At 41.8% G+C, this 26,658-nt stretch overlaps 1 protein-coding gene across 1 annotated transcript in view; it reads left to right on the forward strand.

The window, feature by feature from the left end:
- Positions 1 to 26,658, forward strand: part of LOC133055507 (uncharacterized) — a 106,644-nt gene that overhangs the window by 56,336 nt on the left and 23,650 nt on the right. Inside the window, exons 3-4 of the mRNA XM_061140697.1 lie at positions 22,683 to 22,974; positions 23,063 to 23,848. Coding sequence (XP_060996680.1) covers positions 22,683 to 22,974; positions 23,063 to 23,848 — 1,078 coding nt within the window. The remainder of the gene's footprint in view (positions 1 to 22,682; positions 22,975 to 23,062; positions 23,849 to 26,658) is intronic.

A 26,658-nucleotide genomic window follows, 5' to 3' on the forward strand; every position in this document is an offset into this window, starting at 1 on the left:
TTGCTCTTTTCTTTCAACTCCCCGGAGGTCCACAACCATTCCTGTTTTCTCATTTGTGCTGAATCATACTTCTCTGGTATTAAGACATGTTCCTCTAAGTCTTTCTTATCAAAATCTCTCCTATTAGTTTATCTTTTAAATCTCCCAGTTAAGCCTGATATCATTCAGTGATGGCTGTTCCCTGAATATCAAGACCTTTACCTGGAACTATTTTCTCCTTAGTATTTTCTCTCTTTTTTTTTTTTTTCAGTATTTTTATTCATTTATTTAGCCTCACTGTGTGGCATGCAGGATCTTAGTTCCCCAACCAGGGGTTGAACCCATGCGCCTGCATTGCAAGGTGGGTTCGTAACCACTGGATCACCAGGGAAATTCTGTGTTTTCTCACTTTTGATACTTCTACATTTCAGTATGATTATTCAGTTTTTAGATTGCCTGGACTTTTTCTTCTCTCTCTGTCTTCTTGCTGCCCAGTGCTTTTTTCTTTCTTTCTTTCTCCTTTATTGTAGTGAAGAGAAAAGTAAATAAAATTTTCACTGATCAATTTTTTCTTGGCCAGTCCAGTAGTGGAAATATATTCAAATTCTATCTTTCTAATACTGAAGTGACAGCTATCACCATAAATCTATGCCTCTTATTTATTTATAGCACTGTGGCCTCTTATTTATTTGTATATAAGACTGTGGTTAGTTTCTCTCAATAGCAACAACAACAATAAAATATATGCCATGGTGACACTTTCAGTCATATTGCTGACAAGAGTGATAGCTTTCATGGATGTCTCAGAAGAAATGAGAGATATTCCCCCAAAGAGTTGCTGTCTATTATATCCCTTCCAAGGTTAAACTTGGCTGAATGCAATGTCTTGTTCACAAAATTTTGATTGCAATGAATGGAAGTGTCCTATGGTTAGCATAAACCAAAAAATATAAACAGGGGAGAGAGAGAAGAGGAAGTTAATGAAAGGAGGCTGGGGATGTTTTGTGGCATCAAAATAGGAGCTGAACATGAGACTTCCTTGGTGGTCCAGTGGTTAAGAATCCGCATTCTGTTGCAGGGGTGTGTGGTTTCAGTCCCTGATCGGGGAACTAAGATCCCACATTGCCAAGGGGTAACTAAGCCTGTGTGCTGCAATGAAGACCCAGCACAGCCAACAAAAAAAGAAAAGATAATGGCAAAACTATTTTAAAAAAAGAACTAACACCTAAGGCTGAGAAAAAGAAGAAACTAAGGATGAGTTTTGAGAATTCAGTAGCAGCTCACAAACTTTTTCTCCAGAGCACTGCCATCAACATCACTTTGTTCCAGGTCTCCTCCTACCTCTTTCTTTTCTCTTTCCAATTTCAGATTCTTGGGAGAGAGCCCAGGGTGGGTCAGGTGACCTTCAAGATACTTGGTGCAAGTGAAAGATGAAACTTATGTTTAAAAGAATGAGCTCAAATGAGATAACACACATAAGGCGAATTATGTTTTCCAAAGATGACCAGAGCCATATCTCCCATCCCACACACTCTTCTGCAACGTGACCTTGTCACTCCCTCATCAAGAGGTGTTCGAATCTGGGTTGCCTTAATGGCTCATCTGTAACCAATGCAGAAAGACAACAACAGTGACAAACATGACAAAACTCCTTGTGCCCCATCATTAGTGTTGACAGACAAAATACAGGACACATGGTTAGCTTTGAAATGCAGATACCCAACAAATAATTTTCAGATAAACAGTGAATATGTACAAATGGAACATACTTATACTATTAACAAAAATGATTATCTGAAGTTCAAAATTAACTGCGATTACTATGTGCTATTTCTAGCAATCTTTTTTTTTTTTTTTTTGGACATAATTCTAGCAATCTTATCCAGTTTCTATTCTCCCTTTTAGAAATAAGAACACCCCACCCCAGCAATTTTAGCCCAGTTAGAGACTGTTTCCATGCCTCCCTTGCACTAGGAGTGGTCATGTGAGTGGTTCTTGTCAATAGAATGAATGGAAGTAAAAATGTGCCACTTCAACCCACAAACTTTCTCCCTTTCCCTCCTTCCCATAGGCTCAAATGCTGATGCAGTGCTGGAGAGTTGGCTTGCACTGTGTAGATAAGGATAGTACCCAGCTGGTACAGCAGAGCAACAACCCAGAAGGAACCTGGGGCCCCTTTCAGTGTCTTGGAGCAGAGCTGCCTAATCTCCTTAGACCAACTCCTACCTAAGGCTTCCCAGGTGGCGCTAGTGGTAAAGATTCTGCCTGCCAATGCAGGAGACATAAGAGATGTAGGTTCAGTCCCTGGCTTGGGAAGATCCCCTTGAGGATGGCATGGCAACTCACTCCAGGGTTCCTACCTAGAGGATCCCATGGATAAAGAACCCTGGGTGGCTACATTCCATAGGGTTGCAAAGAATCAGACATGAATGAAGTGACTGGGCACAGCACAGCGTAACTCCTACCTGTGGACAAGAGCGTGAGAAAGAAGAAAAGTCTAACTTGATTAAATTCCTGTATTTTGGGGTCGGTTACAATAGCTCATTCATGAAATAATAGAGCTGGGATTACAGCACTGGATCTGAAGGACTTTCCAGTTCCTGCCTACAATCTAATCACTGCGAAACCCAACAAGATCCCATTTCCATACATTTAGGAAGGCTGAGTTGTATGCTTTTATCTGGATTCCCATGAGTCCTGGCAGCTTTTTGAGATCTCTGCCTTCCTCATTTCCATTCATATGTTCATAGTAATAAGAGACCATCTGTTTCTTAATACCAAATCTCCTAGGAAAATTTCTCCCCTTTGATGCTGCAATTTTCATTTATATGTGTCCTTTCTGTCTTCTCTGATAAATGTGGGCTCCATGAGAACAAGGATCATCATCCCTCTGTCCACTGCTGTTTCCTCAGTGCTTAATGTGGTACCCAGCCCATAGGAGGTGCTCAATTGAAGATGGATGGATAAAAAAAGTAGACTGTAGTTAATAGGAAGGAAGACTTCATGGAATTTTCCCCTAAAGCTCTGAATTCCTCCTGTCTTGACATTCTCTGTGTCACTGTGACATTTGAGTAAGCCACATTCCCTTTTTTATCTCCAATTGTAGAGGCTTGCCTCAACAGAAGTGTTAAGTCAGGAGAGTATGCCTTTACGACCTTTCTTTTTAGTGTTTTCTATAATCTTACCACCTTCTTCCTAAGCACCCAGAGGCCTGATATTAAGGACCTTCCCCTTCATCATAATAAAAGATTCCTTTCTTTCATTTGTCTAGAAAAGAGACTGAGACCAGGATTAAAGGACTAACATCTTATTTAGGAGGTAAAAGCCTACATAGGTGAAGATGTGGGGGGAAAAGAAAGAGAGAGAGAAAGAGGAGGTGAGGAAAGATGTGAAGCAGCATGGTGCAGTTCCACTGTTTGCTTGACAGTCTTTTCAGAGAGGCCACAGGAGAGACCACAGCTAAGAGTGGGTCTGCAAAGGGGAGGAAAGAAATGGGTCATATCTGGTCAGCTCTCTCTCATCTCCCACTTTCTAGTGGTCAAGACCCATCGGTTGGGAAACTAACTTCCCTTCACTTCTTGGTTGTGTCACCTGGCACCTTGCAGCCACCCAGGCTGAAAAATTCCCATGGCATGGTATTGCATCAAGACCAGAAGTAGAAAGACAAGTCAGTGTGGATGGGCAGCTGATCAGGAGAGAAGAAAGAAGGTGGTAATAGAAGAATCTGGAAAGTTGTATAAGGTGCAAATCTGGAGACTTCTCTGGTCATCCAGTGGCTGAGACGCTGCGCTCCCAGTGCAAGGGCCCTGGGCTCAATTCCTGGACAGGGAACTAGATTCCACATGCTGAAACTAAAAGATCCAAACTGCAAATAAGACCAGTGCAGTCACATAAATAAATAACATTTTAAAGTATTTTTTAAAAGATAAAGTGTAAATCCCTTGCATAACTCATGTCTACTCATGTCCTTCCCTAGGATAATATTGGGCCACCACTGAGTCTGTAAGAACCACATTGCACTTATTTTCCCAAAGGGGGAAACAAATTCAGTCAGTTATAGAGCTTGTCTCAGGGAGGTGGCAGTCACTAATTCCAGGAAGGCTAAGACAAAGGCCTCAGTGACACAACCTACAGTTTGTGGTAGAAGGAATAATGTCCCATCTCCCAAAGATATCCATGCCCTAAACCCTGGAACCTGTCAATATTTATCTTACAAGGCAAAAGAGCTTTTGCATGTGATAAAGTTGAGGACTTGGAGATAGAAATCACACCCTGAATTATCTAATCGCATGAACTCTTAAAATCAGAGAACCTGTCCTAGCTGTGGTTAAAGAGAAACACAACAGCAGAAAGATGAGAGTGATGCTACATTGCTGGCTCTGCAGTGGAGAAAGGGGGCCACCAGCCAAGGAATGTGGGTGATCACAGGTGAGGCTGACCCTCAAGGAGCTGACATCCAGAGCCCATCTGCTTGCTGACTGCACTCTTCACAGCTGGGCAGCAAGCTCTTCCTTGAAGTGGAACTGGAATAGGACATCTCTGTGTCTACCAGAGTCCACCTCTTGCTCTGCTGGGATCCTGTCTTCATGTACTCTCCTCATATACACTCTCCATGGCCCCCTGGGTCTCTTTCTGAGTGAGAACTTGGGAAAGGGAATTAGTCAGCTAAGCCATTAGCCCCTGCTGCTGCAGTTGGTCTCAAGGCTACAACTGACACTCCTTCACTTCCTCCTCCACTACCCAGGCTGGAGTCACCTCCACCTCAGCTACCACCTCAGCAGGCTTTGGTGTCTTAGCTGGTGATGTGATTCAGACCCTTATTGCTAGAGCTTGGCAGGCAGGAAGTTTACTAAAGAAGGCTCTCAGCATCAACACCTGGGGGGCAAGTGAAGGAAGCGAGAATGGATGCAGAGAGAAGTTGTGACGCAGTCACAGCAAGATTCCAGCTGACCCCACAGGGAGCTCTGTACCTGGGCTCACTCTTCAGAGAGCCATCCCCAACTGGGGGCAAGAAGACTGGGCCTTTTCTGCTCCTGCCTTGACCTCTGCTTGAATGGGAACTGCCCCAGGAAAGTGGTTGTGACCAGGTAGGATGGCTTCCTTCTGCAGAGGGTGATACCCACAAAAGGCTGGCAGCTGAGGGCTGGTAACTGGAGTGTGTAGTTGCAACAAGTGTCCGTCAGCCCTGAGGGGAATGGGGTGGTGCTAACAATGATAGCTCCATCTGCGTCCATCTCTCCCTATCACAGTATCAAACTTGGCATCAGTTTCTCACTGACTCCTCTTTCTAGGATTTGTTATCATAGTAAAAATATCCGTAACAGAAAATTACGGATGCACTTAATATTAGTTACACTTAACTATTTTTAAGAGTACATTCAGTATTGTCAAGTATATTCACAGTACTGTGTAACCAATCTCCAGAACTTTTTCATCTTGCAAGACAAACTCAATAGTCAACCATGAAGTAATTCCTCCTTCTTCCTCCTCCCCAGACCCTGGAAACTCAACTGTCATTCGACTTTCTGTGTCTAGAAATGTGACCCTTCTAAGTATCTTACATAACAGCCTTTTGAGACTGGCCTATTTCACTTAGCATAATGCCCTCAAGATTCATCCATGTTGAAGCAAAAAACAAAACTTCCTTCCTTGATAAGGCTGAATAATACTCCATTACGTGTATATACCACATTTCATTTAACCATTCAACCATCAATAGATCCTTAGATTGCTTCCTCTTTTTGGCTATTGTGAATCATGCTGCTATGGACCTGGATATACAGATAACTCTTCAAGACCCTACTTTAAATTCTTTTGGATACAAAGCCAGATCGAAAATGTTTCTGTCAAAGATATTTTTAACCTCTCATGGCCTTAACTCCTTCTAGACCAAGACAGAGGTGAGGGTGAATCATCTATTGTCTTCCTAGGGAGGCAATTTTATAAATCAGAGCACATCCAAGGTTAGTTCTTCACAAGCAGGATTTTGAGAAACAGCCTCTCTGATGAAAGAAAATAAGGTTAAGAGACAGGCACAGAGCCAGCTCATTACCATGCTGAAGCTGGTGAGGATGTCTTTGTGATGAGGAGGGGAAAGCAGGGGCTGACCTGGGAGAGGTAGACACTGTCGAGGCAGGGGGCTCATGGGAGGTTGGATGAAGTTTGAAAGACTTTTTTGCCCAGGAACCTATCAGTACATCAATTTGTTGGCCTGGTTATTTTAGTCTAAGCAATACCTGAGATTTCAAATAGCAAAAAGGACAAGTGCATTTTTTAATAAATTATTAAAAATAACTCAAGCTTCTCATCTCAGACCTATAAATTTGAATGAACACATACACTCAGAGTTTATTTCCTCTGTTTTCATTAAAGTTAAATCCAATCTGCATGACTCAAACCAAAAGTTAAATGTAGCATCAGATGTCTTTTGTGCTTTTCTTCACCCCAGGTAGCCAGCTAAAGTGAGAAAGTGATAAAAGAAAACTTAAAATTTGGAGTTCATTTTCTTAAGAAAATTCTCAATACTGAAACACACCCACTCAGAGCTGTGTGCAAGCAGATAATTGATACTGAATACATTAATGGCAAAAATCATATGTCGCTTCCTAAAATAAGTAGAACTGTTCCATGATGGTTGGGAAGGAGATTTAAAAAATAAATAACAGTAAGAACTTCCTACCACAAAAGACTCATTTTTAATCATCATTTGAAATAATACCTGTTGGCTATGTTGCTGCTGCTGCTGCTAAGTCGCTTCAGTAGACAATCCCAAAAATGTGCTCTGAAAAGACCAATCAAACCTAAAAGTTACATTGTTATGGTGCAATGTTTAGTGAGCTTTAGGATAAAGTTGGTAATTTTATCCTCTTGGGACATGCCCATCTTTATGAGGGCAGTTATATGTGATACTGTATATGTTCTCAGTTGTGTATTAATACAATGATTCTTTATCTTAAATAACTTCCCTGGTCATTTCAAGGAGGAAAAAAAAAAATGGCAAAAAAAATCCAGCACCTCTCCGACTTTTCTCCATAATTCTTCTTTTAATTGGCAGAACCACGAACTAATCTAAAACCCCCCTTTCCCTTATTCCCTTTAGCAAGATGAGATTATCTATAATTTCCTAAAGAAGATTCACTAGAAAACACAGAAAGTACCAAAAAACAAAAGAAAAAAGCCAAGTGGAAAAACATAGGTTTCTGATTTTCTGATTGTATAAAAGCTTACTGAGACAGCTAGCTCTGATCTGACACCCTGATCAAACAATTTCCATGCTTAATTTTTCCATCCTTTTTCCTCTGGCTTCCTCCTCTCTCTCCTATATTTTCACCCACCCAAAAGGGGGTCCCAGTTACTCAAAACTTCAAGGGAAAAGTGAATGGAAGGTAAATGAGGTTAGTGACCCAAACCTGTGTGAACAATGGACTTTCCACTCTTCTCTAGGTGGCTTTGACACAGAAGGGTATCCCATCACCTGAAAATGGTCATGAATTCATTTCTTAGAGTAACAGCCTATGGTTACACCTAATTTGTAATATCTATTCCACAAGAATCTAATGAGCTGCCTTAACCCAACTTCAGGCCTGGAGACTTAATCTTAGCTCTAAAGTCAAATTCCATTTGTGGAAAAGAAAAGTAATTTTTATCATGGAAGTCACAGCTGTCTTTGATATAGAATGGTATCCTTCTCTTATTACTGTCAAAACTGTCCACAGCTGAAACAAACCATCCTTATCTATCTGTAGACATCTCAAAGAAGTCCAGTTACCATAATAACCTAAGTGTTAAATTAAGGGCAAGAAATTTCTGGAAATATTGTCACAAGTTGACATATATGACCAACATAGTGGGTTTAGGTTTAGATTAGGTCAGCACACACTAATTTCTGTTTTTATGGTTAATAGAACAGAGTAATAAGACAGAAGAATAAGTGCCAATGAATTGATGCTTTTGAGCTGTGGTGTTGGAGAAGACTCTAGAGAGTCCCTTGGACTGCAAAGAGATCAAACCATTCAATCCTAAAGGAAATCGGTCCTGAATATTCATTGGAAGGACTGATGCTGAAGCTGAAACTCCAATAGCTTGGCCACTTGATGTGAAGAACTGACTCATTGGAAAAGACCCTGATGCTGGGAAAGATTAAAGGCAGGAGGAGAAGGGGATGACAGAGGATGAGTTGGTCGGATGGCATCACTGGCTTGATGGACATGAATTTGAGCAAGTTCTGGGAGTTGGTGATGGACAGGGAAGCCTGGTGTGCTGCAGTCGATGGGGTTGCAAAAAATCGGTCACAACTGAGTGACTCAACTGAATAAGATAGAATAGACAAAGAAAAGCTCACTTGTGTATCATTTATTCATCTTTGCATGTTCACCATGGCCACCTCCAAGCCATCTTAGCTCACCTACCCAGTTTTTCAAAGCATTCCAGAGTCTGTAAATTTAATAAATGATCCCAGAGTCAGGCAACCAGCATTTTCCGAAAGTCTTCTTTGATACTCACATAAAATTCTCAGTGCAATTAGCAGGCAATTGATCCCCACTATGATGGTTAATTTTATGCATCAATTTGACTGGGCTGAGATGCCCAGGTAGCTCGTGAAACATTGTTTCTGGGTGTGTCTGTGAGGTGTTTCTGGAAGAGACTAGCCATTTGAATCAATAGACTGATAAAGAAGTTTGTCCTCACCAGTGCAAGCAGGCATCATCCAATCCACTGAGGGCCTGAACGGAATAAAAAGGCAGAGTAAGGCTCTATTTGTTTTTTTTTCACTTGAGCAGCTGGAACACTGACCTTTTTTTTCTTTTTGTGGCCACATCATGTACCCCGACCAGGGATCAAACCCGTGCCCACCTGCAGTGGAAGTGCAGAGTCTTAACCACTGGACTGCTAGGAAAGTCCAGGCTCTTAGACTTGGAATGAGACTTAAACCAGCAGCTTTCCTAATTCGTGGGCCTTTAGACTTGGACTGAATTACGCCACTAGCTTTCCTGGTTTGCCAGCTTGCAGACGGCAGACCGCGGAACTTCTCAAGTCTCCACATTCATGTTAGCCAGTTCCTGTAATAAATCTTCATATCTCTGGCTAAATAATTTTATTCATTCATATTTTTCTTTGTTAATTCTATTTACTAATTGTTTGACCATATTTTGTGATTCTCTGAACCATCCACTGGTCTTGGTTGCATCCTGACTTAGAAAGCAGCATTGCGAATGGTGGCTAGTCCATCTCTTTGCTTCAGGTCGCCTGGACCAGGACTAGTTTGCTCCACAGGAAGCAATGTCTGTCCTAGGCTCAGACCAGCTCTACTTCATGGTATTATTCTGCACTTGCCTCCAAACTAAATTATACTTACTATTGTGCAGCTCACCCACACCTGGAAGCTCCTATTTCAGCACAAGAATTTCCCCAGCCTCATCCACAGTCCTTCAAATCTCATAAACCCCTGGCAAATTAGAAGTCTGGTTTGCTAGCACATCAAGAGCAGGTCTATATTTTAGACTTACATTAATTAAGATTACTAAGTCCAGTGTTCAAAGCCAGGACACCAAAGTATTGATTTATGATGAGAAGAAATGTAAACTCTCAAACACCACAATGCTGAGGTTCACATAACTAGAAGCATTTTCCCCTTATAGGCAGAGAAACCAAATTGCAATCAGAACACAGATTAAGGAGTTTATAATTAGAACAAAGAAAATTAGATGCATGAGCTAAAGGAGCATCTCTCGGGTTAGAAGTACTTTGCCCTTTCTTGCCAATGAGTCAGTAATACTAGAAGTCCCTTGCTGAGCCATATTTGAATAGGACTCTTGATATTTACCCCTGCGATGCTCCTTTTTCTACCTCATCAAATAGACAAACTTCTCTTCTGATGGACAAAATTTTTTGAAATTGTGTTAAAAAACCCTTAATTTGAAGCCTTACTCTGGCTTAGGGATAACTGTGTCTCTCTATTCTGTTACATTGTGTATTTATTTTATAGATCTCTTCTGTACCACCAAATAAGTCTTATTTATAAACTTCACAGAGCCTAGCATAGTCATTATAAAAGGCAAGTCCTCAGTTTGTTGAAAGGAGAGTGAAGGAATGAATGAATAAGTGTAATTCAATGACAGATGACTTTAAAATAGCTCTCCTATCACTGTGGAAAACAGAATGTCAGTTTCTCAGGAAATTAAAAATAGGATTACCATAAGATCTGGCAGTTCCACTTCTGGGTACAAACTCAAAAGAATCAAAAAACAGGGACTCAAAGAGAGATTTGACCACTCATGTCCATAGCAGTATTATTCACAACAGCCAAAATGTGGAAGCAATCCAAACTTACATCAACTGATGAATAACTAAACAAAATGTGATGTATACCTGCAGTGGAATATTATTTGGTCTTTAAAAAGAAGGAAATTCTGACACTGCTGTGATATGTATTAAGCTTGAAGACATTATGCTAAGTGAAAGATGCCAGTCACAAAAGGATGTATATTATATGATTACATAAGTTACCTTGAATAGTCAAATTCATAGAGACAGAAGGTACAATGGGAGGTGCCAGGGGCTGAGGACAGAGGGGATAGGAGTTAGTTTTTAATGGGTACAGAGTTTTAGTTTTACAAAAAGAGTTCTATGGTTAGATGGTGGTCAGTGTTGCACAGCCATAGGAAGTACTTAATGCCTTTGAACCATACACTTAAAATGGTTAAAATGGTAAATGTTATGTGAATTTTACCACAACTGAAAACTAATGGCTCATCTACGCTGACTCATGGCTTATGTTTTAAACCTGAGCTCTGTCTCCACAAAACCAATATATCAGTTCCATTTCACTCTGTTTGGGGCTCCCCATTATATAGCATCACTGTATTATTCATGCCATAGAGTTTTACAACATAAAACACAGTATTTCCAAGTAAAACTATAAACCATATTGTCACTCTTATCAAATTAAAAGAACAGACTTTCAATCAAAAGGATAAACACATTATTTGTGGTAGATCAGACAATTTGATATTGGGTTAACATCAACTTAGACAATATTATACTTGTTTTTTAAGATCTGCAAGAAGCAAACGCATGAGCTGAATGCAGTTGAACAAAATCATTGTAGGATTAGCAGTTTTCTGACCCACTTACTTAAAAAAAAAAAGCTGGATCACTCAGTTGAGACCCCAGGGAAATGCAGATTTATTCCTTTGAAATATTGCTTGGTTTTTCCTTCAGTTGAATTCAATTCTGCGACCAGTTTTTGAGTCCCTGCCATCTTCTTTTCTTTCAACTGGTTGATTTCCTTTGCCTTCTGGAACACAAGCCTTTGCAAACTCTTGATTTTTGTAAATGCAAATGTACAATAAAACCCCAGACAGCTTTCCTCTATGCAATTATTTTCTAAACCCATCAGGAGGGCTGCTGGTCTCCCTAATCCTTTCCTTTACTAGACTGGGGCTGAATGAGTGGGGTGAGTTGCCAGGAAGAGAAGTTCAATGCTCTTTGCTTGCACATGGGAATGAGGGAAGATGGGGAAAATGTTCACTCCACCTGTGGCCACAGTGGCCCTTAAAAGAGAGGTGCTTCCATTCCCACAGGCATGGAGCCATGGTCAGCTGTTTCCTGTCTCCTGGCCTCGATTAATGCTCTCCCAAACAAGAAAACCACCTTTGTCCTCTCGTCAAGTACTAGAGCCCTTCTCTTCCATCCAGTGCAGCTTTCTTTAGGAAGGTTTCTTTCATATGAAGAGACTCTTTTCAAGTCAAGTGATAGGATTCCTGACCAATATCTCATCAACAGTTCACTCTTAGAATTGCTATGTTTATAGTGATTAGATACTTGTCTTAGTTCCCCATACAGGCCAGATGTCCTTGGCAATGGCCAAATCAAAGGGCCTAATTGTATGATTCTCTCTCTTTTTTTCTGGTTTTTTGTTTCTGGCGATAATAGTACCATCATTCTGTTGCCCAGATTAGTAACCTCAGAGGCATCCCTCCATCCTCCTTTTCCCTCACTCCCACTCCCTAATCAGTCTCTAAATCCTAGTGATTCTGTATTTTCAACACCTCGGACATCTTTACTCAGCTTCCATTATCTCTTTCATCTAGACCAGCAGTCCCCAACCTTTTTGGCTTTAGGGACCAGTGTTGTGGAAGGCAATTTTCCCACAGACTGGAGGGTAGGGGATGGTTTGGGGATGATTTAAGTGTATTACATTTATTGTTCACTTTATTTCACTTGCTTGCCCTCTGGTCACTTCCTGCTGTGCCGCCTGGTTCCTAACAGGACACAGATGAGTACCCTGATGGGATCCCATCAGCATCATTACTGGCCTCCCTGATTCCCAATTCCCACCGCGAGCTCATCCTTCAGAGCCAGATGCATCCTTCTGAACTACAGCTTTATTCAGATCATGATTTTAAAAAATCTCTGATGGCTCCCCATTGATTCAAGGCTATCATAGGTGGAAAGACCACAGGTTTTATAAGTAATCTGATCTCTGCTCAATTACCAACTCTGCCCATTACTAGTTGCAGGCTTTAGGGCAAGACCCTGATCCTCTCAGAACCTCAGTTTCCACATCTATAAAATGGCAGTCATAACCCATCTGGAAAGATTATTAAAAGGCTTAAGCAAGTTAACATAAACCAGTCCTTTGGCTGCCCATGTTATTGTTGTTCCATTGCTCGGTCATGTCTGACTCTGTGACCCCATGGACTGCAGCACGCCAAGCTTCCCTGTCCTTCACCATCTCCTGGGGCTTGCTCAAACTCATGTCCATTGAGTCGGTGATGCCATCCAACCATCCCATCCTCTGTCATCCCCTTCTCCTCCTGCCTTCAATTTTTCCCAGCATCAGGGTCTTTTCAATGAATCGGCTCTTCACATCAGGTGGGCAGAGTACTGGAGCTTCAGCTTCTGCATCAGACCCTCTAATGAATATTCAGGATTGATTTCCTTTAGGACCAACTGGTTTGATCTCCTTGCAGTCCAAGGGACTCTCAAGAGTCCTCTCCAACACCACAGTTCAAAAGATGCTTACTCCTTGGAAGAAAAGCTGTTGCAAACCTAGACAGCATATGGAAAAGCAGAGACATCACTTTGCCAACAAAGGTCCATATAGTCAAAGCTATGGTTTTTCCAGGAGTCATGTATGCATATGAGTGTGGGACCATAAAGGCTCAGTGCCAAAGAATTGATGCTTTTGGCTGCCCATAGTAGGTATGCAATAAATGGCATCTTTCCTTCTTCTGCAAGCCCATGCCAAACTATCTTTACTTTTACAACTTTATTCTCCTTCCTTGATTGTTCTCCAAACACAACTTCCTGCCCTCTGTGTCTTTGGAGAAGTTGTCCTCTCTACTTGCCTTCCATCTTTGCCTATGGAATCCCCAATGCCCTGTAAGAGCAAAAGTCATGTCAGAAAGTGTTTCTTGATCAGTTCTGTCAAGTGTTGTCAGTGGCAAAGCAAGGGGGAAAGCGAGAATATGTTGTCATTGACAGTATTTAGAACTGCCAGCTCAGAGTGATAATAAAAAGCACACAGACTTTTTATTATTTTTTTAATTGAAATACAGTTGTCCAAGCACCTAGACTTTTAGTTTTATGCCACTATATCTAATATCTTCCTTCTCTGAATTCCAGAAAAACATACGGCATAATTTATCGGGTATTTAATGTACTGCTTAATATAAGTCAATATGGTTATAATTATAGTTTTTATCTGTTCATGTTTTCTGTTTATTTATTAAATTATAAAATTTTTGAGGGCAAGTGTCATAATATATACACCTTTATTTCCCCTACATAATATCCATCACTATGATTTCTTACAACAGATGTTCTGGATAAATTAAGAGGTTGGTGAACTAAAAGTCGCTCAGTTGTGTCTGACTCTTTGTGACCCCATGGACTATACAGTCCATGAAATTCTCCAGGTCAGAATACTGGAGTGAGTAGTCTTTCTTTTCTCCTGGGGATCTTCCCAACCCAGGGATCAAACCCAGGTCTCCCTCATTGCAGGCAGATTCTTCACCAGCTGAGCCACAAGGGAAGCCCAAGAATACTGGAATGGGTAGCCTATTCCTTCTCTAGCTGATCTTCCCAACCCAGGAATCGAACTGGGTGCATTGCAGGTGGATTCTTTACCAACTGAGCTATCAGGGAAGCCCAAATTAAGGGGTTAATTCAAAGTTAATACGTAACACATCTGGCATTCTGAGATCATGGTTATTTTTTTTTTTTTTTCAGTATCTTGAGTGAGCACTGACTATGTGGTAGGCAATGTGCTCAGTGCTTTATATACATCATTCATTATTTTTTAAAATATTTATTTGGCTGCACCAGGTGGTAGTTGCAACAGGTCGAATCTTCAGTGGAATCTTGATTGCAGTCCATGGGATCTAGTTCCCTGACCAGGGATGAAACCAGCCCTCTGCCTTGGGAAGCAAATTCTTAACCACTGGACCATCAGGGAAGCCCTACATCATTCATTATTAAATTATATCAAATTCCTACTATACCCTATGCATTGTGTTAGGCCTTAAGAACGCATTAGTGAACAAAATTAATTACTTACACAATGCCTGGTCAGAGAGATTAACTAACTTACTCAGGGTTATTTAGCTAGTAACTGGGGGAGCCTCAACTTGAAACTGGTTTACCCTAGAAACTATGTGGTCAATCACTATATTACATTTCCTCTGATGTGAGCTATAGTGAAGCCATAGGAGACTTGTGATTGCCCAGTTTGAACATACTCTTTTTTTAAAAAAATTTTAATTGGAGGCTAATTACTTTACAATATTGTAGCGGGTTTTGCCATACATTGACATGAACCTGCCATGGGTGTACATCCTGAATCCCTTCCTACCTCCCTTCCCATCCCATCCCTCAGGGTTGTCCCAGTATACTGGTTTTGAGTTCCCTATTTCATGCATCGAACTTGGATTGGTGATCTATTTCACATATAGTAATATTCATGTTTCAAAGCTATTCTCTCAAATCATTCCATCCTCACCTTCTCGCACAGAGTCCAAAAGTCTGTTCTTTATATATCTGTGTCTCTTTTGCTGTCTCGCATATAGGGTCATTGTTACCATCTTTCTAAATTCCATATATATGTGTTAATGTCCATCTTTCTAAATTCCATATACATGTGTTAATGTCCATCTTTCTAAATTCCATATACATGTGTTAATGTCCATCTTTCTAAATTCCATATACATGTGTTAATGTCCTGTATTGGTGTTTTTCTTTTTGATTTTCTTCACTCTGTATAATAGGCTCCAGTTTCATCCACCTCATTAGAACTGTTCAAATATGTTCTTTTTAATAGCTGAGTAATATTCCGTTGTGTATATGTACTACAACTTTCTCATCCATTCGTCTGCTGATGGACATCTAGGTTGCCTCCGTGTCCTAGCTATTGCAAACAGTGCTATGAAGAACATTGGGGTACACATTTGACTACACTCTTTTACACAGGCAGTGATAGAAATCTTCTCAAGGGTAGCAATTTGTGTTTTCCTAAATCCTAAATGACTCTTAAGATGTTAATTCTAAATCCATACCAACTTCTGATGGAAACGTAATAAATACTCACCAGCTAATGGCCTTGATAACTATACAATTCATTAGGCTTCTTTACAACTTGAGAATTTAAAAAAAAAATTAATTCTCCCATAAAAATTTAATCACCAGTGGAGCTTATTTCTCCCAGACACTGTCAAGGATAAATTAAATTACCAATATTAACTGGTGCATTATTCCATCTATCTTTCCAGAACACTTAACATGCCCACATATACACCCATAACTACACTGTGCAACACATGCAGTTAAACCTTGACTCTTCGGAAAATGACGAGTCCTCCTATCACAGAAAGGCACCAAGAAGCCCATATAGGCTTTTTACCAAGAGCAGGAAATGAAGTAGTAGCAATGACAACACAAAATATGAAAAATAGGCTAAAGGCATGTTACCTAACCACCAGCAAAAGTTCTCAGGTGTCCTGGAAACTGGATGATATACTACTTCCTCAATCAGTTTACTCTGAAATTAACAAAGAAATATAAAGAAAAAATGGGGGAGATTCACTTAAGAAACCAGTGCTACCATGTGTAAAATAGATAACTAGTGGAAACCTGCTATAAGGCACAGGAAGCTCAACTTGGCGCTCTGTGATGACCTAGATGGGTGATATGGGCAGGGGATGGGAGGGAGGTCCACGAGGGAGTGCATGTATGTATCCAGATAGCTGATTCATTTTGTGGTACAGCAGAGACTAACACAACACTGTAAAGCAATTATAATCCAATTTAAAAAAAGTGTTACTATGAGCAGTTATCAATAGATATAAATAACTTGCCTGCCAACAGATTAAATAAGAGTGTGATGCAGAAAGAATAAGACAAAACAAATGTTTGGCAAATTCTTGAAATAATAAAACTAGGAAATGTCTAAAAATAGCATCAGATGAATGATGTATGTACAAAACACATCAGTAGTGAGTTTAGGGCCAAGATCATTGAAAAGAAGCAGGAAAATGTGAACACAGAAAATTGAATCACAAATCTGTCTAGATTTGGGCTTTGGAAGAACCCAAAATAGCCAACTCTTGAACATAAATTTAGCAGTTGTTTTCTGATGAGTTTGAGCAGTGGAGACCGCCAAATCACTCAAAGAGGGAGTGGGGAGGAGGGAGTGAGTTAGTCAATGTTGGAAGCCAGTCAGCCTGAAACAGAAGGGTTTTGTTATTGTTATCTATTTGTTTGTTTGTGTAAGTGGTGTATGGCTCTTTTATGAGCTGGCTTCCAGATGGGAATTCCTAAGAGCAAGAACCATTGGACTCACATCACAGCTTCTCTTGTGTATAACACATTCATACATTTCTCAGGCAACAAATCCCATTGTCAAGTTGTAGAAGCCTACTGTTTTACATCAGGGTTTCTCAAGCTTGTCACTACTGGCATTTAGGGACAGATGATCCTTGTTGTGGGAGGCTGTGCTATGCATTATAGAGTATTTAGCAGCATCTCTGACCTCTACCACTTAGATGCCCATAGCAACCTTCATTCTCAGTTGCGAAAACCCATAATGTCTCCAAATATTGCCCAATGTCCTCAGCGGGCAAAAATCAGCATCAGTTGAGAACTGCTGATTTAGAGAATAAAGGCTTATCCAGCCCAACCGTGTACCATACAGATGAGGAAACCAAAGCTCAAACACACTGAATGCCTTGTTCAAGTGTATACAGCTGGTTAAAGGCAGATCTAATCCAAGAACCCCAGATCATCACTCTCAATAACTCCACTATCCGCCAACTTTAGTCTTTTGCATACAACCATCATGGTTTTGCTATATCCAATACCACTTATATTATTATTTATTATTTTTTAGTTGATCCCTTTTTTAACATAGTAAATTTTCTTTTAAAGGGAAACAGACATCTAAAGGAAAAGAAGTCAGACATAAAAGCTTTGAAATATCATGGTGTTAAGAGGAGAAATCTGTGCTCAGTTATTTTATGTATTTATTGATTTATCAAGCACCCACACTGTGCCTACCATGTGCCAGGCATCATTTTAACTACCATAAACACATGAAATCTTTTTTAAAATTTATTGTGTTTTATTTTTATTTTGGCTGTGCTGGGTCTTTGTTGTGGTGCAGGGGCTTCTCTTGCTGTGGCTCACAGACTCTAGAGCCCAGTAGGTGCGGTGCTCGGGCTTAGCAGGATTTTAGTTCCCCAACTAGGGATTGAATCTGAGTCTCCTGCATTGGGAAGCGGATTCTTAACCACTGGACCACCAGAGAAGTCCTAAGAGATTCTTTTTATCTTAAAAACAACTGAAGGGGAAAGGGGAGTGAAGGGTGGGGTTGAGGTCCAGGAGAGAACCCTGGAAGGGTGAAGGGAAAGGCATGAGGGGGCTGCCAAGGTAAGAGCCTAGAGATGGGAGGGGCTGGGAAAGAGGTCCCAGCAGGATGAGCTGGGGCGCTAGTGACAGGTAGCAGAGAAAGCTCATTCCTACACCAGACAGGGCAAGGTATGCGCTAAAGAGCATGAGCCACAGAAGTTAATGTTTTTCCCTTAAAAACCAAATTGAGGATCACTGGAGGTATACACATCACATTTCACAAAAATGTGATGTTGACTCAGTTCATCTCCAAAAAATATAAAATGTTTTTGGGCAATATTTTAGGAATTTTTGAGACTTTTATGTTCCTATGACTAGTTCATAAACAAAATATAAAATTAAAAACATACACACATATAATTGCTGGATGAAAATACCAAATGTGGAACTGCTTTATCACATGCTTTGCCAGCTCCTCATGTTTCGTCAACAACGAGTTTTCAAAAACAAATTTTCTGGAAAATATTTTGTCTTTTACACTTACCAGTTTTCACAGACCAAGATGCTAATAAAAATAAACAACTTGAGGATATTCAATGAGTGTTATCATATTTGGAACTATCAGGATTTCTAAGAAAGAAAATTTCATGCTTTGCCCTTAAAGACATGACAGCACGTATGTGGAAATCTATCCATGTTGAGATGGGTCATACCTAAAGTCTCCAAAATATCAAGGTACCCAAATCAATATTGATGCAAATGTATGCACTTTAGAGTTAGGTAGCATCATAGTATTATGTCATAGTACATACTATTGCTATATACGAGCATCATAAGGTTACTGTGGGGATTAAATGAGATGTTACATATAGGATTTAAGGAATGAAATGATATATATTTTAGCCACTATTATTTTAGCATGAAGCAGAATAAACTAAATAATATATTTCTAAGAAATCTTCATATCTTTGCTTTGTGTTTTGAATCCTGGCACTAATTTCCATAACAAACCTAGTGTATATATGCATGCACTAGGTTGCTTCAGTGTCTGACTGTTTATGACCCTACAGACTGTAGCCAGCCAGGCTCCTCTGTCCATGGGACTCTCCAGGCAAGAATACTAGAGCGGGTTGCCATGCCCTCCTCCAGGGGATCTTCCCAACCCAGGGATCAAACTCCACCTCTCTTATGTCTCCTGCATTGGCTGGCGGGTTCTTTACCACGAGTGCCACCTTGGAAGCCCGACAAGCCTAGACAGCATATTAAAAAGCAGAGACATCACTTTGCCAACAAAGGTCTGTATAGTCAATGCTATGGTTTTTCCAGTATTCATGTATGGATATGAGAGCTGGACCATTAAAAAGACTGAATGATGAACAATTGATGCTTTGAAATTATGGTGCTGGAGAAGATTCTTGAGAGTCCCTTGGACAGCAAGGAGATCAAACCAGTCAATCCTAAAGGAAATCAACCTTTTAGGAAGGACTGATGCTGAAACTGAAGCTCCAATACTTTGGCCACTTAATGCAAAGGGCCAGCTCATTGGAAAAGACCCTGATGCTGGGAAAGATTGAGGGCAGGAGGAGAAGGGGCAAAAAGAGGATAAGATAGTTAGATAACATCACTAACTCAATGGACAAGAATTTGAGCAAACTCCAGGAGACAGTGAAGGACAAGGAAGCCTGGCATGCTATAGTCTATGAGGTCTCAAAGAGTTGGATACAGCTTAGTGACTGAACAACAACAGCTAAGTGCCATGTAGGAAGGTACTTTTTCATTCTTCTTAGTTTAAGGTTGACTTGTCTTGAATGGTTCTAAATCAGCAGTGCTCAGCATGGCTCATCAACTCCTCAGGTTCTAAAGACCTTTTCAGAGGGTCAGCAAAGTAAGCGCTATTTTCATAATAATTGCATTGATAGTAATTCTAACAGTATTAACAACAGTAAATTTCATAATCTCATATTTTATTTCATAATTTCATGTTAGTAAACATAATAATATATAATATTGTATAATTGTATAATACTATTTTTATTTTTCACTATGTTGGTCTTGGTGGTGTGAAGAGAATAGTGTGGATAACATTACTGATACCTTAGCATGATTCATGGCAGTGGTACCAAAGTGTACTCATAGACATGTTATTCTTCACTACTATTTGTTCACAAGAAGAAAGAAGCTAGTTTCATTCAAGAATGTGCCTGATGAAACATTACTTTTATTAAATCCCATTCCTTAAGTAAATATCTTTTTAATACTTCATGTGATGAAACTGAAGTACCCATAAAGCACTTCTTTTGTATACCTAAGTACGTTGTTGTTTTGAAATAAAACCTTTGTACCACTGTTTGTCTTAGGGGTTGAACTAATCATGTTTTGGAGGGAACATCATTTTCCTTAAATGAATGACAGATAGACTGTGGTATTCAAATTTGGATATTTGGCAGATATTTTCTCAAAAATGAGCTTAGCAAGACTGTCACTTCAGGGAAAACAATAGAAACTATGGTTACCAATGATAAAATTGGAGCTTTCCAGTGAAAATAAGAATTTTGGAAAACTCATATCAACTCCAGTGAGCTTGATAGCTTGCCAATACTTAAAGACTTTTCTGATGAGATCAGTGGTGATATTAATGAATGGAATTTTGAAATACATAAAGACATATAACAGTATTTGGAAGATCTGCATCATTCAGTGAACCATTATTTTCCAAATACTGATACATACTATTAAAGAATCAACACACACACACATACACACACATACACACACACAAAGAATCAACACACACATACACACACACACACAAAGAATCAGTCACATATGGGTAAAAAAGCCATTTGTGGAAGAAAGATGAGTGGATTTCCTTCAGGTTTTAGACTCCACATTGCAACTAATCTGTAAGAAGCTATCTCTTGTTGAATTTCAATATATTATCAAAGAAAAATACCCTTGACAATCATAAAATCATAAATCATAAAATCATAAAATATGAGAATATTCCCTCATTTTCCCAACCAAATCCTTGGGATTTTCTTCACATATTTCAACCAAAACAAAACATCACTACATTGAATGGAGAGGCAGATATAAAAGTCCATTTTCTGCTGTTAAGCTAAACATTAAAGAGATTTGCCAAAATAAAAAAGAATACCTTTCCTCTTGTTCACTTTTTTTTTGGTTTGGGAATATTTAGTTATTTTTCATTAAATACATTATGTTAACACATGATAGATTTATTATAAGTATTTTTAAAAAACATTTAATTTTTAATACAGTGAATGTTGATATCTAAACCTATATAAACTAAAGGTTTTTAAGAACTTTATTTTTTAAGAGTGTAAAGAGGCTCTGGGACCACAAATGTACGAACATTTGTTCTAAATAGTTCTCCAAACTTGGGCTGGTCTCCTTTGACTATTCACAGGAAAATAGCACCTGGGGCCAAACCTGCAGCAGAAAATGATCGCTTCCTAGTCAGGTTAGGCAAAGGAACATTGTGAGGAAGGATCTTCAGAAATCAGAGTTATTATTAGCATTGTAATAGTTCATTTTCACAGTACCAGGCAAGTCATAATAGAGTAGGACCACTGAGTTTAAGGAAGGCAAGACAAAGACCTTGGGGGAAAGATAGGCTACAAGTCTGCACTAAGGAAAAATAAATCGCTGAAACCTCTTTTGATTAAGAATTCTATTTTGCTCTTGTCCCTAATCTACTTTTAGGAGTAATTTCTCCTTTCCTGATCAAAAAAGACAAAAGGGATTTGTAGTTGGGTTTCACCATAGGCCCATGATTTCTGCTCAAGGGAATATAATAAAAAGTGTCAGAACAGAGCTTTGTTGGAATGGTACCATGGTAAACTCTCAAAGCTTACTCTCAGATTGATGTGGGAAACCCTCTATTGTCTGTCTCCTTTTCAGTCCACAAGAGAACAAAGACAGCTCTGAGGCTCAGGACCTTTGGGATTCTCTCCTTCAGTCTGAGGGTAGAAAGTGATGCATATACCTGAGTATTGTTAGGTTCTGAATTTAACAAGGAGAAGAAGTTAGGAGAAATCATTTGACTCATTTCAGCTAAATTTCCATCTCATTGTGATAAAAAGAAACAAAGTGTGATTTAACTTAAAAATGCGTTGTCCAAGAGGAAAGGAACCAATTCTAGCTTCAGATGAGACTGTTTCTGAAGATAGGAGACAGAGCATCACCAATGAGGTCAAAGCCAGAACTGACTGGAATCACCTAGTAGACTCTTCAGTCCTTGGTTTGGTTATTGCAGGAAGCTTTCCAGATAGCACCTTGAATATCAACCCAGGCCATCTTGCTCACAATTACCATTTATCTTCCTCAAGATTTATATGTGAGGAAAGTAGAGAATAACAATATATGCGAACCCTGGAGTCAGTCTGCCTGGATCCGATCCTAACTCTCAAGCCCTCAGTTTCCTTCTCTGTAAAATGGGAAGAGTGATAGTACTGACTTTGTAAGATTCTTGTGAAGATAATGCGTATTTAGCACTTAAAACAAGACATAGCACATAGTAAGTGTCTAATAAACAGAAGTTATTATTGGGCAGAATATTTGCTTCGTATTTCCCACCTGTGAGCGGTTTTTTCCCCCTTATTTCTAAATAGAACCCCTTTCTTTCGGGGTTGCTGGTCTCCAAAGCATCTGATCCCTTGCATTCCTGCGTCATCATCAAGATGCTGGGATACTGAAGTCATCTCTTCTATCGCTCTCTAGAGCCCCCTCTCCTGACTGCTTAACTCTCACGGGGAATCAGACCCAAAGTCGTGGCTGGAGAAAGGTTCTCAGTTCCCTTGGAGACCACCTAAGACTGAGCCCCACTGAACACATAGAAACTCCTAAGCCCAAAATAGGAGTGAGGCGCCCAGAGGTGAGAACGAGGCTGGAGGCGGGGCCGTGCTCCGAGGTGCTCGCGAGGCCACACCCCGAAGTGAACGTGCTAGGGGCGGGGCCATACCGAGAGGTGGGTGCGAGGCCGGGGGCGGGGCCGCACCCGGGAAGCGCCGAGACAGTTAGGAAGGCAACAGCGGTCTCTACAGGTGGCGCGCGCAGGGCTTCAGGCCGCCAGCGTCGCCTGGGCGCGGCTGAGGAAATCCGTGAACCGGCGAATCGCTCGCGGACGCGGTGAACAGGTACCCGCGCGCCTCAGGCGCCGGCAAGGGGCGGGGAGAGGGGGCGCGGCCGGCCGGGAGAACTGGAGGAGCTGAGGCAGGCAGAGAGGAGCTCGCGGGGCTGTGCTGCGCGCACCCTGGTACCGCCGTCGCTGCTGCTGCCGCCGAGCCAAGGAACGAGGAGCTCGGCTCCATCGAGCGTCGCAGCGACAGCATAGCGCCCCGCGAAGCGTTGCCCGGGCGACCGCCGCAGCTCCACCTAGCAGCAACAGGGCGACTGAAAACCCCGCGGTCCCCCTCGCAACCTTCCTCCTGCTTCCTGTCCCCTCAGTCTCCCCTTCCTCATCCTTTGTCACCCCCCTCCTCCCCAGCAAACGCCGACCCCCTGAGCGCGGGATCGGCGGAGGGACGCGGCTGGCCGGCGCTGCGGGGCCCCTCCACCCTGCCGCCTGGCGCGGGCCGGCCAGCCGCACCGCTGAGGGCTCCGCGCGGGCCAAGTCCGCCCGCCTCCTGCCTGGGCCTGGCGGCCGCACATCAACACCAGCCAAGCTGAAGAGCGCCTGCTGCGCTTGGCTGCCCGCCGCGGCCGAGGTCGCAATCCGTCGTGCTGTCGCCGCCCTCAACTCCTTTGCCGAGGGCCCCGCGGAGCTGGAACTGGCGCTAGAGGAGGAACTGGAGCTGCTGGCGGCCGGGGAACGGCCTTCCGAACCCGAGGAGCATCCCCAGGACAAGCCCAGGGAGGGTCGGACTGCCGCCACAGCGCCTGCCCAGAATTCGGCAGAAGGATCTGGTGTTAGCGACCCGAGGGGGCAAGGCATTGCTGGAGAGGAGCCAAGAGGAGTCGGCAGGATGAGCAGATGCACAGGGAACCGACAGATAAGCTGGAGGTGAGGACGTCCCTCCGGCGATGAGTGAGACCGAGTGGGGACGCCTGGGGAGGCACCTGCCCGCTGGGTAGGTTTGGGAGCCACTCACTCATCCATCCCCCGCCTTCCCTCCTCATACTACTGTTACCAAATCGCAAGTGCACGTGCCCCAGGCACAGTGAGGCCAATCAATACTAAAACATTATAGAGTTTGAAACAGAGAAAGGTTTATTATAAGTTCATACAAGGAGAGGGTGGCTCATACCCTAAAAACCCCAAGGTTACTGAAAGCTTTCAGCAAGCCCCTTCAAAAGCAAAAGGTGAGGGTGGGGTTGGTTAGTTGTTGCAAACTTCCTGGTGTCTGATCCTTTGTTCTTCAGGTCAGGTCATGGTCAGGTAGCGATGTTCCTATAAATCTCTACCAGATGAATGTTATTCTCTGTCCTGACAAGAAAGAGCAAGGTCCCAAGGCACAACTTTCACTCTCCAAGGTCCCAGTCCTGGCTAAGAGGAGGCAGATCTCAGATGGCAGCTCCCTCAGGGCCAGGTTCCCACACCCTGCCCAGCTGTCATCCCCGAGGGAACCAGGCATCCAACCCAACTGGCCCTCAGTCTCCTCAGTCCACCCAAATAGGGGAGACCAGGTCTGACAGACTGTGACCCACACAGTCAGCCACTGCTAGTAGGTCACAGAGACAGGGATGGGGGAGAGGTTCACTACTGCCTCAAGGCCTGGGCCACGGCTGGTGGAGGGCCTTAATCAGGGCTCTGGAGCAGGACGTAGTCCCCAGTCTGTTCCCTGGGCCCTCCAGCTCACCTGCTGGCCGGATGCTGGGTGAGCTTGAGGACCTCCAGGAGAAGGCCTGAATCTGCCTCTTGCTTCACTATCTACCTGATGATCTCTGCACCACTAACCCTTAGCTGAATCACTTACCTAATGGTCCCTCATTGACTGTTACTTGTGGGCAGGGTCCACTGTGGCACTGACCAGTAGCTGAGCAGGACAACTACCGGTTGCTCATTGACAGTTTGTGGCTTATCGGCAGGGCCCACTGAGGAACCAGACCAATGGCTGAGCAAGACCTGTTGCCTAGTAACGGGTGTGGAGTAATGAGACCCAGCATCGGCTGCCTGCTGAGGGATGTGCCCATCCTGCTCTGTTACACTACCTCACGGAAAACTGCCTGGAAGGGGGGTGGAATGGATCGTTTGGGATCATCAGAGAAGGTCATTCATTGAATCCACTTGACTTTCCGACGCTGCTCACAACAAATGGGTCCATGCAGGGTTTCAAACACTGTGGGCCGTTCTTGAAATGTACTGTTCACAGCATCTAAAATAGAGCATACCTATGGCTAAGCAACCCACTCCAGTATTCTTGCCTGGGAAATCCCATGGACAGAGGAGCCTGGTGGGCTATAGTTCATGGGGTTGCAATAGGTCCACGACTAAGGGACTAACACTTTCACTTTCATGCATACTTTACAGTGGGGCTTCCCTGGTGGCTCAGCAGTAAAGAATCCTCCTGTCAATACCAGAGATGCAGGTTCAGCCCTATGTTGGGAAGATCCCTTGTAGAAGGAAATGGCAACTCACTCCAGTATTCTTACCTGGGCAGTCTCATAGACAGAAGAGCCTGGCAGGCTACAGTCCATGAAGTCGCAAGGGTTGGACATGACTTAGTGACTAAACCACCCCCACCACCATGGCTACTTTACACAGCACTGAAGTGATGTTTGCATACAGAGTAATTAAAAAGCAGGGAAACATTTAAAATATGTTCCAGGTTTTCAGAGAAGTAGCAAATCACTAATCAGCATGTTATCCTGAAGCTTTTCAGCTGTGTTAAGGCCTCCAGGTAGCCATGTTTTAACTTCCCACTTGGAGGGAAACAGCTGCCTTAAGAGAGCTTCATATAACCTTCAAATACTCAAGAATTAGGAAATATGGTTCCATTGCAGAAATAAGGTGAGCCTGGGCTCATCATGTGACCATTGGTTAAGGATTTAATTTGGACTGCAGTATATTTATATGTATTTAAACAGTACTTTCTGTTCTCGGCCTCACACATGCAATTGGTTGGCCAAATGCAACCTTTGAGAACCATATAACTTGTCCTTTTCTGCCTATACATTTACTATTGTTACCCAATTTGATTGCAGCTTTCTTTTTACTCACAAGAGAATAATACAGTCCTGAATAAAGTCTGAAATTGACCCTAGTCTGGTCCCATATTACTGTTGCTGGTTGAACAGTCAGAATACAGATTCAGAAACTTTTCTGTAATAAGAAGTGTGTTTGTAGTTCAATGACATATCAAATCAGAGAGGAAAAAAAAGGAAACCACTGAGTGCCCTGTAGTTCAGTTAACTGTCTAATTGTAGTTAATTAGCTAAGCCAGTTGATGAACTCCTGAGATACCACTCTGAAAAGTGGTTTGTGAAACCTATAGGTAGACTGCCAAAAAACAACTCCGTGGATTGAATTTTTTAGTTTTCACTTGAAGGCAGGCAACAAGAAATAAAAGGATGTCTTTAAAAAGATTCAAAAATTAGAAAGAGATTTGATTATGATTATATAGAAGTATTACTGCAGAAATGTATGCTTGTGATTTGAAATTCCTTCATTGAGGGATTTGATTAAAGAGACAGCTAACCTGAAAGAAACATCCTATCAGTCAGTTTGATTGGTGATAGAGTTCAGGGTAATCCTCTCTGTGCAGTTACACACATTCTGGGTTCCATTTGGAACCCACCGTTGTACATGTCTTCAACGAAAGAAAATGATTTTCAATTTCCATAATGAGAAAGGTTCTGGCATTTTGTTTGTGA

Source organism: Dama dama, chromosome 5, assembly GCF_033118175.1.
Source record: "Dama dama isolate Ldn47 chromosome 5, ASM3311817v1, whole genome shotgun sequence".
Classification (NCBI taxonomy): domain Eukaryota; kingdom Metazoa; phylum Chordata; class Mammalia; order Artiodactyla; family Cervidae; genus Dama; species Dama dama.